General features: G+C 35.7%; 1 protein-coding gene across 3 annotated transcripts in view; it reads right to left on the bottom strand.

Annotated features, from left to right (window-relative positions):
- LOC136852631 (uncharacterized) overlaps nt 1–19,659 on the bottom strand; it is a 56,268-nt gene that overhangs the window by 12,354 nt on the left and 24,255 nt on the right. For all 3 annotated transcript variants that reach the window (XM_067127559.1, XM_067127562.1, XM_067127560.1), the window contains 6 exons: nt 18,881–18,976; nt 14,268–15,212; nt 13,829–14,007; nt 11,116–11,231; nt 3,785–3,963; nt 1,987–2,190 (listed from right to left, as the gene is read on the bottom strand). In XM_067127559.1, the coding sequence (XP_066983660.1) occupies nt 1,987–2,190; nt 3,785–3,963; nt 11,116–11,231; nt 13,829–14,007; nt 14,268–15,212; nt 18,881–18,976 (1,719 nt within the window). The remainder of the gene's footprint in view (nt 1–1,986; nt 2,191–3,784; nt 3,964–11,115; nt 11,232–13,828; nt 14,008–14,267; nt 15,213–18,880; nt 18,977–19,659) is intronic.

The raw sequence follows: 19,659 nt of genomic DNA, 5'->3' as shown, positions 1-19,659 counted from the left end.
TATTTTCAACCCTAATTTGGGAACATATACTTCAAGTAAGCTTTGAAAGAGTCTAGGAATGAGACTCAGTGGTCTCATTAAACTAGATAATAATAATAATAATAATAATAATAATAATAATAATAATAATAATAATAATAATAATAATAATAATAATAATAATAATAATAATAATAATAATAATAATAATAGACCCTCTTTCAAACAGGTCTTGTTAAAAAGGATGGCTGTATTATGCAAATTTATCTTATACAGTATCTTTTCTATTTTCCTTATGATTTGCTTTTCGGGCTCAATGACATTGGTCAGTAACTGGCCGATATTCATATTGGAAAAAGGACAGTGTGTGGAATGCGGGAAGTCTTTCATTGAAATATCCAATAAGAAATCCTTCACCATCTGGATTCAGGTTCTACTTCAGGTACCGTCGACATGTTTCGACCAGCTTGTTGGTCGTCCTCTGGATGTGGTTGAAAAAGATCTGGAGAAACAAGGCGCTTGGGTCGGTATTTATGAGGGGGGGTCTTCAGCACCAATCAAAACCCCCTATAAATACCAACCCAAGCACCTTGTTTCTCCAGATCTTTTTCAACCATGTCCAGAGGATGGCCAATGAGCTGGTCGAAACGTTGACGGTACCTAAAGTAGAACTTGAATCCAGACGACAAAGGATTTCTGATTGGATATTTCACTAGAAGACTTCCCGCATTCCACACACTATCCTTTCTCCAATATGAATATTGGCCAGTTACTGACCAACATCACTGAGCCAGAAAAGCGAATCATATGGAAAAGATACTATATAAGATAAATTTGCAAAATACAGCCATCCTTTTTAATAATAATAATAATAATAATAATAATAATAATAATATGTCATGTTACAGGTTACTGATGCTTCAACAAAATTAATTTTGCATTCAGTTTTTTTAACTCTTCTAATTATCTCCTCTCTGGCCCACACGAAGGATAAGAGATGGGCCATATTCATTACTTTAGAGTAGCATACAAAAATACTCAGCAGGTATTTAAAATACTTTGCTGGCATTTATGCTGCTTTACATGTACAAAATATACAAGCAAAATATAGTGATACTAGTATTAAGTTTGTAGGCAGGTCCACCAAGTTGCATGAGTCAATTCCAGGTGCATTGGAAAAAGGCAGGTCTAGTAGGGTAGCCATAATCAATGCTGTTACAGTAATCATTTCTTTACAGTTAGGTGAGTAGAGGGGTATGGCCGTAATGAAGGCTGTGGCTAGAGCGGATTACTGGTGGGACTCCAGGTGCTTTTGTATGGGGTACATCAGTCATTAGGTGGTAAATATGACATAGCACGTGATGTTACCATGGGCTTGCATGTGATCAGCAATGTGTTGGCTCCCTCATTCTACCCTTTATGTGCTAAAATCCTTATGCTGCAACCTACTGAAACAGCTGGTCATAGGCTAGTTCCCATCGTATAAAATGAGCCCCTCCAAGTAACCAGCAATGATAAGGACACCACCCTCCCAACCCAGAACTTTCTTGGTCCTTGACTTGCCATTCTAAGAGGTTGCACCATTGTGAGCCTTCCACATAAAAAGTCAACATACAACCACTCATAAGTATGCCCACTGTAAGGTTAAGTGCAACATCATAGTCACCACCTAAGAGCATATAAGCATCTGGTGTTCCACAAGTAATTCACACTAGGACATCCCTCTGAGATGAGAAGAAACGTCAACACCTCTACTCAACTACTTCTGCAGGAATGACTACCAGAATAGACTGCAGCTACCCTACTAGACTCATCTTCTCCAACTGCACCCAGAATCAGCCAAAGCAACTCATCGAATCTGCCAAAGCACTTAATACAGGTATAACTGTATGTTACCACCTGTGTATTAAAAGATAATATAAAAACCTTCTCCCCAAAATTCTACAATGACTTCCATAACTACCAAATATTTTCCCCCCAAAACAAGGATTTAACATAAGCACAAACCTCTTTTGTAGAAAGGCCTCGGCAATTGCCTTTCTTCATATGATAATAGAGGGATATCTTGCTCTTGTAAGCTTTGTCACAATATGGACAAACTTCGTTACGGCCTTCGTTGTGAGTGAGTCTATGGGTCTTCATATTATGAATGAAACTGAAAGACTTTCCACATATGTCACAAGGATATGGTTTCTCTCCTGTGTGGACCACCTGAAAAAAACCATCAATAGATAATAAATGAAAATTATATATATACTAATAATAAAATGCCTTCACTTATTTTCATCTCAGATCTGAAGCAAAAATAATTCTTATCAGAGGAATCCAACCAATAATAACTACCACGTACCTTAAAAATTAAACCTTACATAATTGGAACTCAGCATCATATGTCTAATTGAAAATCTAATGAAGTACAGTACTAACATGTTAATTCAACACTTTTACATCATATTATTATCATTATCATTGAATATTTTTATGTCAATTATCCTTTTTACAAAGATGAATGAGAAATGAGATCTCACCACTCTTCTGTTTTATGCACTTCCTGCCTCAATTCCATTCTGGGTCCTTCTACTAGTCTTCACACTGCTACTTCTGCCTACTCTTCGGATTAAAAGTTGCTCATCCTTTCTCAAATGTTCAAACAATCTCCATCTTTAAGATCATGATCTATTTTCCAGCTACTAAATGCCAAATTTCTCCATAACCTCCTCATTTGTAATACGATTTTTCTACTGCATTCTGATAATGACTCTTAGCATTCTTTAGTCACATCTTTTCAAAATCTTCTCTGTTTTTTTTTATATGTTAACTGTTCTATAATGCAAAGTGTAGTGCATGCCTTAATGAAGCAGCATAAATTTTTACTCTTTATAAATGGGTTACAACACTTTCATTAACCTGCAGTAACATCTTTCCCCTTCACCCAGACTCTTGCCACTTTCTATTTACTACCCTCTCAATACTTGCTGCATATTCCAGTATATCCCCCATCATAACAATAATGATCTGCCTCTTATTCAGACTTCCCTTCCAACACAAGGTGGTCACCCTTCGTCTCTTCTCCATCCCCTTTTTATATAATACAGACATCAAATATTTTATTCAACATTTTGCAACCTTGAATGTCTCTTGAGACACCATCTATTACACTTAACACAGTACAGTACTGTGTTTGCCACCACACCATTCTCACAGTATCCTAATGGCCACTTCCTTAACTAATGTATTTACTTCCCTGATACTCACTATGAGCTTTATTTTGCTTATGCTAATTTTAAGCCCACTTTACTCCCTTCAGCTCTTCCCTCTTTTAAACTGCATATAGCAGTTACCAAGGGTTCCCTTTCAGCACCACTCTGTAAATTCTTTACTTACTATGAAAAACTAAGAAGGTATTAAGGTTGATTCCTAACTGATACTAACATTTATCTCAAAATCTTCTGATATACATGACAATTTTTACTCTTGATCTTGTGTTATGGTATAGTTACATCACTAGTTTCATGGACATTTCTGGTAAACCCTGTTTTTATGACATCCAATTAACTACTCGTCTTTGTACTCTGTCAAATGACCATTCAAGACAACATAGTGGTACTTTTATCTGTAGTTGTCTTATTATAAAGATGGCTTCTTGTGTCAATTTTATCTACGAGCCTGCAGACTAAAAGATACAAGATTCTGATTTATCTTCAATCATGCAGGGGACCTTCATCTTGCATCTAGTTTACCGTATTATATAAGCAATATTATTCCAAAGAAAATAGGTTTTATAATGACAAAAATGGCCACTTACTAAATGATCTCGAAGATTAGATCGGCAATTGAAAGTTTTGCCACAGTAGTCACATTCAAATCCTTTCTTACCAGACCCAGCACTGAGGTCTGGCGTAGGATGCGCTGTACGTCTGTGCTCCTTGAGTGCTTCCAGGTTAGCCAAATCCTCCCCACAGGTTGCACAACGGACTCCCTCAGCTGTGGTGGGAACCAAAACATGAGTTCTTTGGTAATATTTCTGCACAAAATGAGAACATATTACATGCTCTGGAGACAAACATCACATACATTGTCTCAAAACAATTTAATGTTTTTTCAAATCCAGGAATAAATATCCTTCCAGATTTCATGACTAATTCCTGAACCATAGCTCTTTCATTTCAATGGTACCTTGTACATACATTTTTCTTTGCAATTTAGTCACTTTCCCAATTTTGTCACTTTCCCTTTTATTGGCTCACATTATATGAAGCCCAGTTACGTACGCCAAAAATGGTATCTACTTAACATAAGAGCTGGAACATTTAAGTATCTGAATAATCAGATTTAATGCTCATAACTATTTAAAGCCTGGATAAACTTTAAGAACACCAATAAAAACTGAAACATCCACCTGGCAGTACTGTATATTAAACTATTGAGAAGAATCTAACAATGCTTAGTAAGAGTGAGAAGTATAGACTTTTCACTTACAATGTTCATTTAAGTAAGCAAATTACTACAGCATCCCAAATTTGAAACACTGAACACATTCTTAGCAGAACAACAGGTATCTCAACTCTCCATTATTTTGTTACTGATACAGTAGCAAGTTCTTGTTGTGAACCATAACAACAAAGAGTAAATTACTGTAATAACTCAATCATTATCTATTATGTGGACATACAGGTTTATGATCTCTTATCCATAATTCTAAAGACTAATAAGCTCTTAAAACTGAAATATTTTTTGGAGAAAAGTAATCATTTGGAAATGTCAAACAGTACAACTGTATTTATAATACATTGATGATTTATGTAAAAGTTGTTTTGCTTGCTGTATTTAGTTACAGTATGTTGCATGTATTATCACCATATTGTTATTGTATTACAAAATCGAAACACTGTGATCGTGCGCCACTTGCACTTGATATTGTTTACAATCTCAAAATCTCCATTGATAGAGTACTACCAACATCTTCAATGACATTAGTTGCTAGAAGAAACATAATTCGGAGATACTTTTTCTTGTAAATTAACAAAGTTGGGTTTAAAACGTGCACATTACTTGACTGTAAAAGCAGTAAGTGCGATTTTGCCAGTTCCAGACGTCGCTTTTGCTTATTCCAAAACGTTTTGCAACCTACTCATTATTAGTATTATTACCCGTGGCTATAACCTACAGCTTTAATTTACTGGTATTCTTTCTCAAGATCTCCAATGTGATAATAAAGATAAATTCGTATTTTATGTTTGCTTATGGAAGCCACTATTAAGAATCAGCAAGCTTTAACTACTTGATAGTTATGGTACTAAATGATGCTGGCAATCAGCTATTTCTCGATTTGGTTGTTTATGTCTGCACAGGTTTACAATCCTTCATCCTGAATTCTAAAAACCGGAATTGTTTAGTGGAGGATGGAGCATCATCATTGGTCTTAAGGTCGATGAAACGTAGGGAGTCAGGTTGTTACAACGACAGATATCCATTTGTAAAAGTCAAATAATAGTTGTATTGAGAGTACCGCAATGATAATTTTAATAAAACTGCTGTTTTACTGGTCCAATCATATTGCATGTATTACTGTCATATTATTACCGTATTACAAGGTATGAACAATGTAATCATGCACCGTTTTCTTTCTGGTTCTTAAAATCATCAGCTGATTGCATTTTACTGACATCATCACCATCTTTAGTTGCCGAGTGAAACTTAATTCAGAGATACGCTTCTTTTGTAAATTATCAAAGCTGGGTTTACAAAATGCAACTACTTTATTTACAAACACAGGATATTAAATGAAATACATGTGGTTTTGCCAGTTTCAGACGTTGCTTTTGCGTCCAAAGCATTTTGCAGTTTGCTCATTATTCGTTTCTTCAGCCACAGCTATAACATGCAGGCTGCTTAAATTTAGTGGCATACTTTCTTAACACCTTCTCCATTGCACGACGGATGAATAAAAATATATTTTTATTCTTATTTATGAAATTACATTGCAAATAAGCAAGTCTTTAAAAAGTGACAACTGTAATGCAACTCTTAATAATCATGTTAGTTACGGTAACTAACATTGGCAAACAGCTGTTTGTCGATTCTGTTGTTCATGTCAATAGAGTACTTACAGTCGTTTATTCCAGTGTTTTGCATGTAGTAGCAAGTGGTTGTTAATTGTAAGAAATAGTAATGAATTCTTACACAATCCACAAGTTTGGTTAAGCCTGATTGAGTATGATGATTTCCTAGGCCTATTACAGTAATTAGTTAAAAGCTAACTTGCATAAGCCTTATCAGTGTAATCTATCAACACTGAGACAGGCATAGGAAGCCTAGCCTATTAAAATCTGCTAAAAAAGAAACCTGCACATTAAGCATATCGTCAAGTAATCTACCAAAAATGCATCTCTCACTATACAGACAGTCTCCAGGTTACGACGGGCTTGACTTACGACGTTCCAAGTTTACGATGCTCTTCAAGTATATTCATCAAAAATAATTTCCTGGGTTACAACACATGTTCCAGGTTTACGATGGTGACAACACCAATCCGATAGCAGAATGGTCAAATTTTTGAGGTTTTTTGTTGAAAAACTCAATAAAAATCAGGATACATTGTTTTCAAGACACCCAAAGGATTAAACGTAAGGTTTTCTTACGATTTTCGACGGTATTTTAGACGACACCAGTCCGACACCGATCGGAAGAAATATGCATAAAAAACGGCAGAATGGTCAATATTTGGAAGGTTTTTTAAATGAAAAACTCAATAAAATGCAGGATTTGTTGTTTTCAAGACACCCAAAGGATTAAAAGTAAGGTTTTCTCATTATTTTTTATGGTATTTCAGACAACGCCGATCTGAATGGAAGAAATATGTATCCAAACCGGCAGAATGGTCAATATTTGGAGGGTTTTTTTATGGAAAACTCAATAATAAAAATGCAGGATTCATTGTTTTCAAGACACCCAAAAGATTAAAAGTAAAGTTTTCTTACAATTCTCGCCAGTAATATTTCGGATGACTCGGTCCAACGCATACGACGGAAGAAAATTCACATTCGCAGATTTTTTCATAGAGCAATATTCACTAATTACTGATTTTTATCTTATTTTTACGACTAAATACATTTTCATGATAAAAAAATGATTTACTAATTATCAAATATTAATATTAACCCTTAAACGCCAACTGGACGTATCGTAAGTCGACTAAAATTGCCTGTCGGGTGACGAGCGGACGTACCGTACGTCGACTACAAAATATTTCAACCTTCGGTCAACTTTGACTCGACCGAAATGGTCGAAAAACGCAATTGTAAGCTAAAACTCTTACATTCTAGTAATATTCAATCATTTACCTTCATTTTGCAACAAATTGGAAGTCTCTAGCACAATATTTCGATTTATGGTGAATTTTTGAATAAAAACTTTTACCTTATGTCCACGCAGTAACTCGGCCAAAAATTTCAGAAATTCTTTCTCATTTTGTCGTAATTTTTGCACTGTTTTATACTAGCCGTTACATAAAGTTTTATATATGAAAATGTGCGCAATTTCATGTAAAATTCAACAAAAAACAACCTATGGTTGTAGCTTTTATCAGTTTTGAAATATTTTCATATAAATCACGATAAGTGACAAAATTTTAACCTTAGGTCAACTCTGACTCGACCGAAATGGTCAAAAACGCAATTGTAAGCTAAAACTCTTACATTCTAGTAATATTCAATCATTTACCTTCATTTTGCAGCAAACGGGAAGTCTCTAGCACAATATTGCGATTTATGGTGAATTTAAAAAAAAAAAACTTTTTCCTTACGTCCGTACGCGGTAACTCGGCCGAACATCTCAGAAATTCTTTCGTCACTTTGTCGTAATGTTTCCACCGTTTTATATTAGTCGTTACATAAAGTTATATATATGAAAATGTGCGCAATTTCATGTAGAATACAACAAAAAAGGGATTTTGACAAAGGAAAAATCTATTTCTGAGTGAGGCCCTGTGTCACCCGGTGACCCTCCCAGGTTCTAGCTTCCCCCCCTGCACGGGCATACCAAGCCTGGGGATAGTGCTAGCCTGGAATGAGTTCAGATGGCGCTGGGTTCGCTGTTTGGCGGGCGGGTGAGTGCGGGAGTTGGGTCGGCTCTCCGCTCTTCCGGGGGTTTTACCATTGGGATGTCTTCAGAGTGTGGTTCTGTGGCAGTGATGACCTCACTCACCCTTGCCCATACCAACGTCTATTTTCATATAGATGCTCGATCTGGGGGTAGTAACCCCAGCATTCCTGATAGCTTTTTTCTCTGGTCTTTCTAGCAATATTTATACCTAGAAATTCGTGCTATTAAGGAATTTCACCGGGTGACACAGGGACGAGCTCAGAAAATAACTTATGGTTGTCGCTTTTATCATTTTTGAAATATTTTCATATAAATCACGATGTGCCAAAATTTCAACCTTTGGTCAACTTTGACTCGACCGAAATGGTCGAAAAATTGTAAGCTAAAACTCTTACATTCTAGTAATATTCAATCATTTACCTTCATTTTGCAACAAATTGGAAGTCTCTAGCACAATATTTTGATTTATGGTGAATTTTTGAAAAAAACTTTTTCCTTACGTCCGCGTGCGGTAACTCGGCCGAACATCTCGGAAATTCTTTCGTCACTTTGTTGTAATGTCTGCACCGTTTTATATTAGTCGTTACATAAAGTTTTATATATGAAAATGTGTGCAATTTCGTGTAGAATACAACAAAACATAACTCATGATTGTAGCTTCTATCAGTTTTGAAATATTTTCATATAAATCACGATAAGTGCCAAAATTTCAACCTTCAGTCAACTTTGACTCGACCGAAATGGTCGAAAAACGCAATTGTAAGCTGAAACTCTTACATTCTAGTAATATTCAATCATGTACCTTCATTTTGCAACAAATTGGAAGTCTCTGGCACAATATTTCGATTTTTGGTGAATTTTTGAAAAAAACTTTTTCCTTAAGTCCGCGTGGTAACTTGGCCGAACATCTCAGAAATTCTTTCGCCGCATTGTCGTAATGTTTGCATCGTTTTATATTAGTCGTTACATAAAGTTTTATATATGAAAATGTGCGCAATTTCATTTAGAATACAACAAAAATAACTCATGGGTGTAGCTTTTATCAGTTTTTAAATATTTTCATATAAATCACAATAAATAGAAAAAATTCGACCTTCGGTCAACTTTAACTCGACCAAAATGGTCGAAAACTGCAATTGTAAGCTAAAACACTTAGTCTAGTAATATTCAATCAATTACCTTCATTTTGTAATAAACGGGAAGTCTCTAGCACAATATTTCGATTTATGGTGAATTTTTGAAAAAAAACTTTTTTTAACATCCGCACGTTACGAATTCATGCATCATTTTGTGATAATATTTTCTCTGTGTTGCTTTGATTGTTTTACAATGTTATATACCAAAATCATTGCAATTTAGTGTACAATACAAAGAAAAAAATAACTCATTAGCTTTAACCGTTTTGCTCACAGCACAATTTGTATACAATTATATATGAAATTTTTTTTTCGCACTGTCATATATTTCAATATTTATACTGTATATGATAATGATTTTTTTTTTATTTCTGATGGTTGCATACTAAACTTCAGGCAATGTCAAAAATAGGAGCCAAAAATGAACTCTTAATCTTAAAAACTAAGCCTGCTGTGATTTTTTGAAAAAAACATTTTTTCCACTTCGGCGCTAACTCCCGAATGCCGCCAGCATACGGCAGACACTTTTGTAAATAGAGGCTCGGCGTTTAAGGGTTAAGGTACCCACAGCAAAGTATCGATAAAATTTTAAATTAAAATCCTGTAAAATCACAAAACTGCTTACCGATGTAATCACTTCATTCACCCTTTCTCTCTCTCTCTCTCTCTCTCTCTCTCTCTCTCTCTCCCCGAATAATTCATGAATAATTTCACTCTTTTGAGATTTAAGTAAGGCAACTGCCCATATCTCTCTCTCTCTCTCTCTCTCTCTCTCTCTCTCTCTCTCTCTCTCTCTCTCTCTCTCTCTTTTTGTATTGCATATATCCTTCAAAGAAATATGGATTACTGTATATAAACATAAAAATATACTAAAATTCCGTCATCGGTTGTATTACAATTTTTTTATTGCTTTGACGTAGGCTTCATGACGACACACTATCAGCTCAAGGGATTAGAAGTAGCCAACAACAAAGCTTGTAGCAACCCCCTCTCTCCATGACGATATGCTATTGGCCGGAAGGACTGAAAGTAGCCAACAACAACTTGTAACAAACCCCTCCTCCCCCTCTCGTTCTCCTTGACGACATGCTACTGTCAGGAAGGGTGGGATTTTAACCAACCACAAAGCTTGTACCTCAAGGGCTTTGCATACACTAAAAGGAGGGTGAGTAGTATTTTTTCTCTCTCAGAGATAAGAGAGGAGAGAAAATGATGGCACAAGAATTTTTTAACAAATTTGTGGGAGATGGTGAGGACTAACCATGTTTGTATGATAAATAAATGATTTACCTAATAATAAGTACTAATTTTCAAATATTAATATGATTAAATAACAATAATAATAATATACTGAAATGATAACATTCATGCATCTTTATAGTAAAAATTATTTCAATTTTTAAACAAAGATATATCACGCCCTGTCTTTTTCCCAAAACTTTGAAGCTATGGGGGAGGGTGGAAATGTCAAATTTGTCAAATTATGTCAAATTACTTGACACTTCTGACCAAAGGTTTTGGGACAAAATTTTAAGGATCGCATGATACACAAGGTAAGATGATGTATGAGTACATATGCAAAATTACGGTTCTTTCTGATGCTGTATATTTTTTAGCTTTACGGAATGTTATTGTTGGAAATGAAACGTGCTTGTGTATATTTAAGAGCAATCATCACTTACAAAATCCGAAAAATCCAAAAGTCAAACACAGCTTCCCCCGAGGGTTTCAGATAAGGGACCGTAAACCTGTATAGCTCATCTGGATCTAGATACAGCTAATAAAGGCTTTTGTACAATAGCAAAACTTCAAAGCTAAATAGCCATTTTATCTACAGCCAGGAGGCATGAAAAATATTTCTACTGTAAGCAAAAGTACAGCTCACATCATTACTTACCGCTTTTATTAGGATTACATGTTCCCTGATACTTGACGATATGTCGAGTCAACTCTGACTTTGATACAAACTCTATGTTACAGGTCTCACACTTATTTGACCTCTCTGCAGACCCTCTGTAATGAAATGATATTGAAATTAAGTGGTACCCCTAATTCAAATTTGTACATCAACCAGAAATTAGAAAGGCATGCTTACTGGTACATACTGACAACAAAACATAATATAATATTTGTAACACAATATAGAGTGAAACCAATAATAAATACTTAAAGCCAAGAAATGGAATTGCAACCAATCTCCTGACTAGTAGTAACACAACTGTAAGATCTTGAATAATTAAAAAGTTTAGACAAAAAACATACCAAACTCTGACACTTTAAGAAACCTCACAAGATTATTTGTAATACCAGCCCTATTTTGAAAGGATTTTTTAAGTATTCCAGTCACACAAAAATAAAAAAATATCTGGGTTGGATGGAAACAAGAAGCATTAGCAGAAATAAAAATGACTGAGCTCACAAAATTGTGGGTTTACATATGCTTTAAGTCATTGTGGCTGTCAAATACGAGACACACTACGTTTAGGACAAATATGAATGCCTACTTTGCTAAGGCTGCACTTGTTAATGAACAAGAACTGCTGGCATAACTTCTCCAGCTACACAAGGCACTTACACAAAATACAGAGCAAGCCCATTTCTTTGGTAAAAGATAAGTGGAGGTACAGCCTTTAAATGACAAGCTTCTATTTTTATTTTAAAAATTTTGATAAGTTTTGTGCAAAAAGCTGAGGTAGGTTTATGACTGATGTGTAAATAGTCTTCATGAAAAAGGGAGAGAATACTGAACTATTATTATCATTGTCATTATTAATATAAATACTTCAATCAATCAATTAAACAACTGAGTTAAAACTCTTAACTGTCATAGAAATCGTCAGCACTATCCTTTAATACGTTACTGTTTTCTAATCTTAATAATCCAAAGTCAAATACATATCTGAAATTCTACTACTGTTAACTGCAACCATACTGCAGCCTCCTGAAATGTACCTGAAGAAGATTCCAGTCATGAGACTTCACAAGCACAAGGGCTTAAGACCTAGACAGACAACCCTAACTCTCAAAGATGATGAAGAGTTAGTTATTCTGTATGGACTAAGTAATTGGGGTTTGGAAGTTTTTCTCAAATCCTTGCAGTTGTCATTAATGAGGATCCCTTCAGAAGTTGTCCAATGGAGTGACTGGATTCTTACCTGGCTGGGTAGTTATTGTTCACAGCCACCAAGCCCAAAAAAGTGACTGATTCATGTCTGGCCAAGTAGTTACTGCTCAGGGCCTGCCAAGTCTAAATTTGCCAAGAATGACTCCTGAACTGACTGCATGGGACAATCTCTTCTAAGATGATGAAATCCATTACAGGAGATTGCACCATCCTAGCAGAGGGGGTTGGTACCCTTTGGAAACTTCTGTCTGAGAACAGCCCCTAATTTATTTCCTCTGTTGAATGAAGCAGGGTACCACATGTTCCCATCTACCTCAGGCAAGAGTTCTAATTGTCTGTTCTATGACTGTCTTCTCCTTGACCTGGAATTTAATTACTGGTAACTGGAAAGCCTATATGAAAGACTATCCATTCCCACATATCCAAATTGCTACAAGTGCAAATGTTGGTAAAAACTGGGAGGAAGCTGGCTTACTCAAACTACAGCACTCCTAGCTGGAATCTTGCCTATCCAAACTTAGGAGTGCTGGAATCTTGCCTATCCAAACAAGTAAAGAAACATCCTGGATGAGATGCCACCCCTAATTCACCTTAATATCCAACAAGATGCAATTACAACTTAGAAAGCAATATTTCTCGATTACTCATTTGGATAGTGCTGACCTAATCTCATTTTCAAGGGTGTGGGGTCTCTTGATGTCCAGGCTATGTTCCCTCTGTAGTTCAATTCTTAGCTCCAGCGCCTGTTCCTTAAGAGATGTCAACCTTGACCTTGCTCTTGCCCTCAGTGGATGTGGGAGAGGATGGAGGTACACATGGTCGGGTGAAATCAGGGAAATGCTACTGTACTTTGATTTCCTCTTCCTTCTCATCTTCTTCTAGTATTCCTCATCCTTGGATTGGCAAAAACATAAACCTCCTGGCAACTGTTGCTCTTCTGTTGGGAGTGACAATGATCCTGGCACCCGCTCGCAAGGGCAGGTGGTCTGTTACAACAGTCCGCTTGTAACTGATCTCCACAGTTCCCTCAGTTCCTTACATTTTTATGGATTTATCAACTTTTTTCTAAAAGAATTCACTTAATGTAATTTATCATATAATGTTTTATTAATCTGTCTATGCATTCATTTAGTGAATATGTTCTTGGCTTTTTTTCCCTTTTTTTTTTAAAGTGGTATGGGCTTCTGTTCAGCTGAAGCTTGCTAGGCATGTTCACAGTCTCATGATATGTTCCACAACAAAGTATGCTCAATATATCAACTACGATCCTGCTACCTGCGTATAAATACATCTGTTTTCCTCTTTTTGTTTGTTGTATGTAATTGTGCTATGCATAAACTCAGTAAAATTTCAGATTACATTAACAAATATTTCAAGTATTTCCTGAAGTCCTTTGGACATATACTGAATAGTCTACTTGCATCATAATAATGATAATAATTAGCAAATGGTTACAATAACCACAGAGGTGAAATACTTCACTTACCCATGAGTAACGATATGTGCTTTGAGAGAAGGACGATCTGAAAAGCCTTGGCCACACAAATGACAGGTATACATGCTTGCTCCCGAATGGGTCATCATGTGCCGCTTCAGCTCTTGCAAACCACTGAACTCCATATTGCATACTTGGCACTGAAATAGTGCATTCTGCCCCTGGTGGACCTAAGGTTACAAAATATAAGCACAGTATAGTAGTATATAATTTATGAAATAATTCAACAATAGTGAGTCACTGATTAAAACGTAGTTTAACCAGATTTCTAAATCTTAATTTTCACAGGACAAGCAGCTGACATGAAAAATTAAGTTTATACAAAACTATCTAATAATTAAACAGGCTGGGAATATTTATGACATACTAAGAAAATCCATTTTCAATATGGAACAAATGACAAATCTTGGAAGCACTGAAATATACTCACCTGCCTTTTATGCGATACCAAAAGGTATTGGTATTTGAATGCTTCATTGCACCTATTGCACTGAAAGACACCTGGATGGTCCAGTAAAATATCACTAGGAATGTCACTGCCATCGTTGCTCCCCTCGTCATCATTCTCCTGGCTTTCTTGGTAGCCATCTGCTGAGTCATCCTGACCACCTCCATCGTTCTCGAGGAAGTGTGAGGTATTTGGAAGACTTAACAGGAAGTGTTCAGCTGGTAACACAGGATTTTCACTCTTCTGGTCCTCTTCTAACACTGTTGTTAGTAAGTCCAATGGGTTAAATTCAACCACCTCCTCCGCATGATTATAAGAGGAGGAAGGCTTTTCATCCAAGCTTCCACTTTCCACATCATTCCCATTTTCTACTGGACTCATATGTTTTTCACTGTGAGAAACTTCAGCACTAATATTTTTATTATTTACATTTGGCTGAATGTCCATACTAACGGTATTTGCATCTTGTCTTACATTAACCTGTCTGGCAGTGACCAGACTGGCATTTGGGAGTCCTGCAACACTGACAGTATTCATCTCTTGTCTTGTATTTGTGTTTTCTCCTGAACTGACTATACTAACTAAAGGGATTTGCACATTTTCAGGCATGTGATTGATTTTAAATAATTTCCCATCAACTATAAACTTTAATTTATCATTGCTTCCACCTTCAGTTCTCACTTCATCAGCTCCATTCTGCAATCCTTTCAAACTACCTTGTAAAACACTTCTGTTGATGTTATTAATTTCAGTTTTACTAACACCATTATGGAGGAACTGCTCTTCAGTTTTATGTTCACCACCATTTACAAGAGTTGTTGGTTTACACTTGTTTATTTTCGTGTTATCAGGATCATGATCTAACAAATGTTGCACAGTTGAGACAGTTCCTTGAATTTTTTTACCACACTCACCACATGTATATACCTGCAAAGAAATATAAAATATCATAAGCAGTTTTAATAGGTTGAAAGGCAATAAAATCATACATAATGTGTCAATAATACCAAAATGTTTTCAAATTCTACAGTTTAACTACACTTGGTAGTTAGCAAACCTTCCATGGATATCAGGAAACAAATAAATTAGTCTTGCTACTGCTATTCTTACAACCCAATTTTAAAAAGTAAAATGCTACAAGCCCAAGGGCCCAAATATGGAAAGCTGACCAAAGTAAAGAATAAACACACAAAAGGGAAATAACAATGAAAAACAAATATGATACAGTATTGCTTGCATATAAGACATGCTTTTATTTTACAATGAGATCCAGGAAATTCATGGTGCAGCTTATAAGGTGAAAGTCAAGTGAACAAGTTCAACTGATTTTGGCAAGATTAACAAATCCTAACCTCAGATGTAAAAAATACAAACTACTGTAGTCTCTTTTACCATATTATAGAAACAAATGCAATCAAATAAAAATAAAATCAAATACAATATGCTCCATCTTGGAAGGAAAATGTTTTATCCATTTTTTGTTTTTAGTAACTACTGTACTTTACAGTTGTCAGTAACTAGTGTCTACAGCAACACACATAACAGTCATATTTCAACACACTAATTTGAAGCATTAGGAGTTTTTTTATGTGTAACCTATGTAATAAGTAACAAGCATTGATACTTTTAAACCACAGTCAATATGATTCTACTGTGCACTGCATTGTATTTGCTATTATCAGATACCAGTAAATATTATTTAAGTAGAAACTACATAACCGTTGTTTTTGCTTCTTACATATGTCTGAGTGTAACAGTTTTAAATACAGTATCCTCCACTGAGCATTGCATTTCATTAGCTTTCATTAGTTCCCCACCATTGGGCTCCACTCCTCCCTCAGCCTAACTCTGCTACTTAATTTTATATTTCACTTTATTTCTATTAGTGTTGGCAAATGTCTTTAGTATACAGTAAGATTGTTTAGGCTAACACACATTTAGTTCAGTACCACTGCAAATACAAGGATGCATTTGAACAGTGCATTGATGGGCAAAATTTTCATATAACTTACAATTCAAACAAAAATATTTGCTGTAAAATATCTTTAATAAATTTAAAATTACAGCATCAGTAATATGGCTGTGTTAAAGAATGATGAAAGACTTTTTAGGCTAGTTAGACAATTAGGTAAGTTCAAGTACCCATGACGATTTTTTTTTGTCATGTTGTAATGTATTTGTGACAGGCTTAAAGTTATGCTATTAGTAATATACATGTGTGAGGGATAGAGGAAATTAAATATTTTTAGACTACTCAGACCTGTGTCAGTATGAATAATCACATTTGTTCACACTGCATGACTCGATCGGATGAAGCACCTGTGTGTTTTAGGCAAAAGCCATTACTAAAATTCAAAGAAATATACATTCTGGAAAAGCAGACCACCTAAAATGCCTAAAACACAGGTTTTACTGTTTTTTCACTGTTTTTAACCTATCACGGGGACGACTGTGAACTTATGAGAAAAGAGGTATTTTTCATTTTCCCTGAATAACCTCACCAAATTGGGGTGCATCTTACATGTTGGAAGTAAGATCAACCCCAAACGAAAGTAGTGGCATGCACAAGACCCGATAAGTTGTTTAAGCTAATTTACAATAATAACATCTTAATTTCCACCTGTCAGTCCAACTATTTCAAGCCTTCCATAATCTAATTTCTGCTTCTTTTTAAGAATAAATCCTATGGACTATACAGGCAGTCCTCGGTTATCGGCGGGGGTTCCATTCTGGGGGTGTGATGATAACTGAAAATCGCCACTAACCGAAAATCGGCGATTTCCGGCACTTTTTCGGCGATTTTCGGGCTAATTGGCACCGAAAAGTGCCGATTTTCAGTTATCGGCGCCTCTGTTGGGTATGTATTGGCGCCAATACTCAATTATCGGCACCAATAAGTGGAAATCAGTGATTTTCGGCGCCGAAAATTGCCGATTTTCGTCGCTAGACAAGTGCCATAAAACTGGATCGCCATTAACCGAGCCCGTCATTAACCGGGGACTGCCTGTATTAGATTATCAGCTAATATAATAACATATTGTATATGCTGGCGTATAAGGAGACTCGCCATATAAGATGACCCCCATATTTTTTATGTAAAAATGTAGGTTTAGAGTATGTTCGCCGTATAAGATAACCCCCAATTTATTAAATTAAATAACACTAACAGCTGATGTAAGCTAGTTGGTACATAAATAAAATCAATAATTACTGGAATTATCGTGCAAAAAATGTGTAAAATCAGTATCTTCAAGATTTTAAAATGTGTGGCAAAGTTCACCATTACAAAAAAATACTTTTGTATTCCCTTAGGAAAAATATAAAAATCACGACAAATGCTCAACGCCTGTTACGTCACTATCGGCAGCGTAATACCCATTGGAAGTAGATCCGCATGAATGTATCCCTTTAAAAGTGGAAAGAACCCCATTATTAAGGATAACTGGGGAACTATTTATATTACAAAACCCTTTAGTTTGATTATAAAATACTACCATGGAAATACTGGCCTTTAGTAAAAAGGCTTGTAAGTTGAGCACAACTGGTAACAAGTATACAGCTATGTTTCGTAAACAACAAAGTTAGACTACCCCGATTTACCCTTCAAATTATCTATCAATGTTAAAAGGGCATAATGAGTATCAATAACAAAAATGTCTAATATTATTGCCTTATAACAATGGTACTCTGGATAAAGCTAGTAACAAAGTGACAGCTTGCTCATCTTACCATCAAATTATGGTAATTACCTACGGTAATTACTATAATTACAGTTGTTTTGTTTACAGTATCGATAGTTGTGTCGCTAGTGATTCACTTGAATTACCTGCAGTTTTTACCGTTATTACAGTTGTTTTGTTTACAGTGTCGATAGTTGTGATGGTAGTTAACTATTGACACAACTATCGACACTTCAGGGGTTAACCCATCATTAAAAATCCCGGCAGGATTTAAGGCCTGCATTTTATACTCAGTGTATAAGGTGAACCCCCAACTTTGGGGGAGATCTTTTAAGGTTAAAAGGTCGCCTTATAAGATGGCATATATAGTACTTATTTTCTATAGAAAATTAAATACGTAATATATATTCTCAAACAGGGATGTATAATGACCTGGACAACTGACAAACCTGAAACTTCTACCAAGAGCAGTTACTCCACTGTTTTTCATCTCTACAGATTTCCAATTCTGACTGCCCTTCCTAATATGAAATATTAACGGGATTTTACTGTCCACAATACACGTATTAGTCTGAATTCTACTTGTTAAAAGTGCAAGATATCAACAATGGTTCATCCATTAACAAATGGCCACAAGCCCTCACTATTCTAGGTGTACCTCATACTGTGGTCCTAAGATTTTTCTTGAATAAATCTCTAACAGTAGCAAAACAAACTAAGTGTAAAATGTTAAGGACTAAATTAGCATATGAAAACAACTCTAATTTAGATATGATACTCCTCAATATACCTGAAAGTAAAATTTCAATAAACCTGAAAGTAAAATTAATTAAGGGACTGATGTTTGGACTGATGTGCCTATTTTAAAGTTTCCAAGAAATAAACAACAATACAGCAAAATGCATGCATAAATACCTTTGTGCGCTGGATGTCATCACCACGTAGCACCAAACTCACTTCACGATAAAATGCCAGATGACGTTTTTCCATGTGTAATGGAAGGTCCATAATCTAAAAGATGATAAGGTGTCACTAATCACTGGATTGCTGATACTTACACAGAACAATAATAAAACTAACATCAATATAATATTTATATAAAATGCCCTTAAACTAGTAAAAAGAGCTAAAACCCACACAAACAGACAAATTGAAATTGCCAACAAAAGAACAAAGAGGTTGAATGTAATTAATTTATCATAAAGAGAAACTGCAATTAAAATTTCAAGTAATCAATGGAACTCTGCCTAAAACACAGACAGCTTAAAAGACTTTAAGAGCAAGTTCGAATAGAAAAGGAAGGCAGAATGTCCTCTCGGATCCCAGCATGTGCCTCCGTAATGAGATCCCGAAGGAAGAACGACAATGTGTTCTTAGACAAGGTGTGGGAAGGATTTCTGACCGAGCACAAAAGATTATTGGATGGTCCTCTGATTTTGGCAGTCCTGTCCAAGTAACATCTCAAGGCCCTAACAGGGCAGAGAACCCTTTCTTCCTCTTCTGGTCCAAGGATATCCATAAGATTCTTAATTAAGAAAGAGCGAGGTCAGGGCTTGGAAGGATCCTCATTCTTAGCCAGGAAGCCAAGGGTAAAAGTGCAAACTGCATGTCCTTGGGAAAATCTTATTTGTTTGTCGATGGCCTGAAGTTCACTAATATGCTTGGCTGTGGCCAAAGCAACAAGGAATAGTCTT

The sequence above is a fragment of the Macrobrachium rosenbergii genome, chromosome 25 (assembly GCF_040412425.1).
Source record: "Macrobrachium rosenbergii isolate ZJJX-2024 chromosome 25, ASM4041242v1, whole genome shotgun sequence".
Lineage (NCBI taxonomy): Eukaryota > Metazoa > Arthropoda > Malacostraca > Decapoda > Palaemonidae > Macrobrachium > Macrobrachium rosenbergii.
The sequence above is the reverse complement of the archived record's forward strand: the minus strand, read 5'-3'. Positions and strand labels throughout refer to the sequence as shown.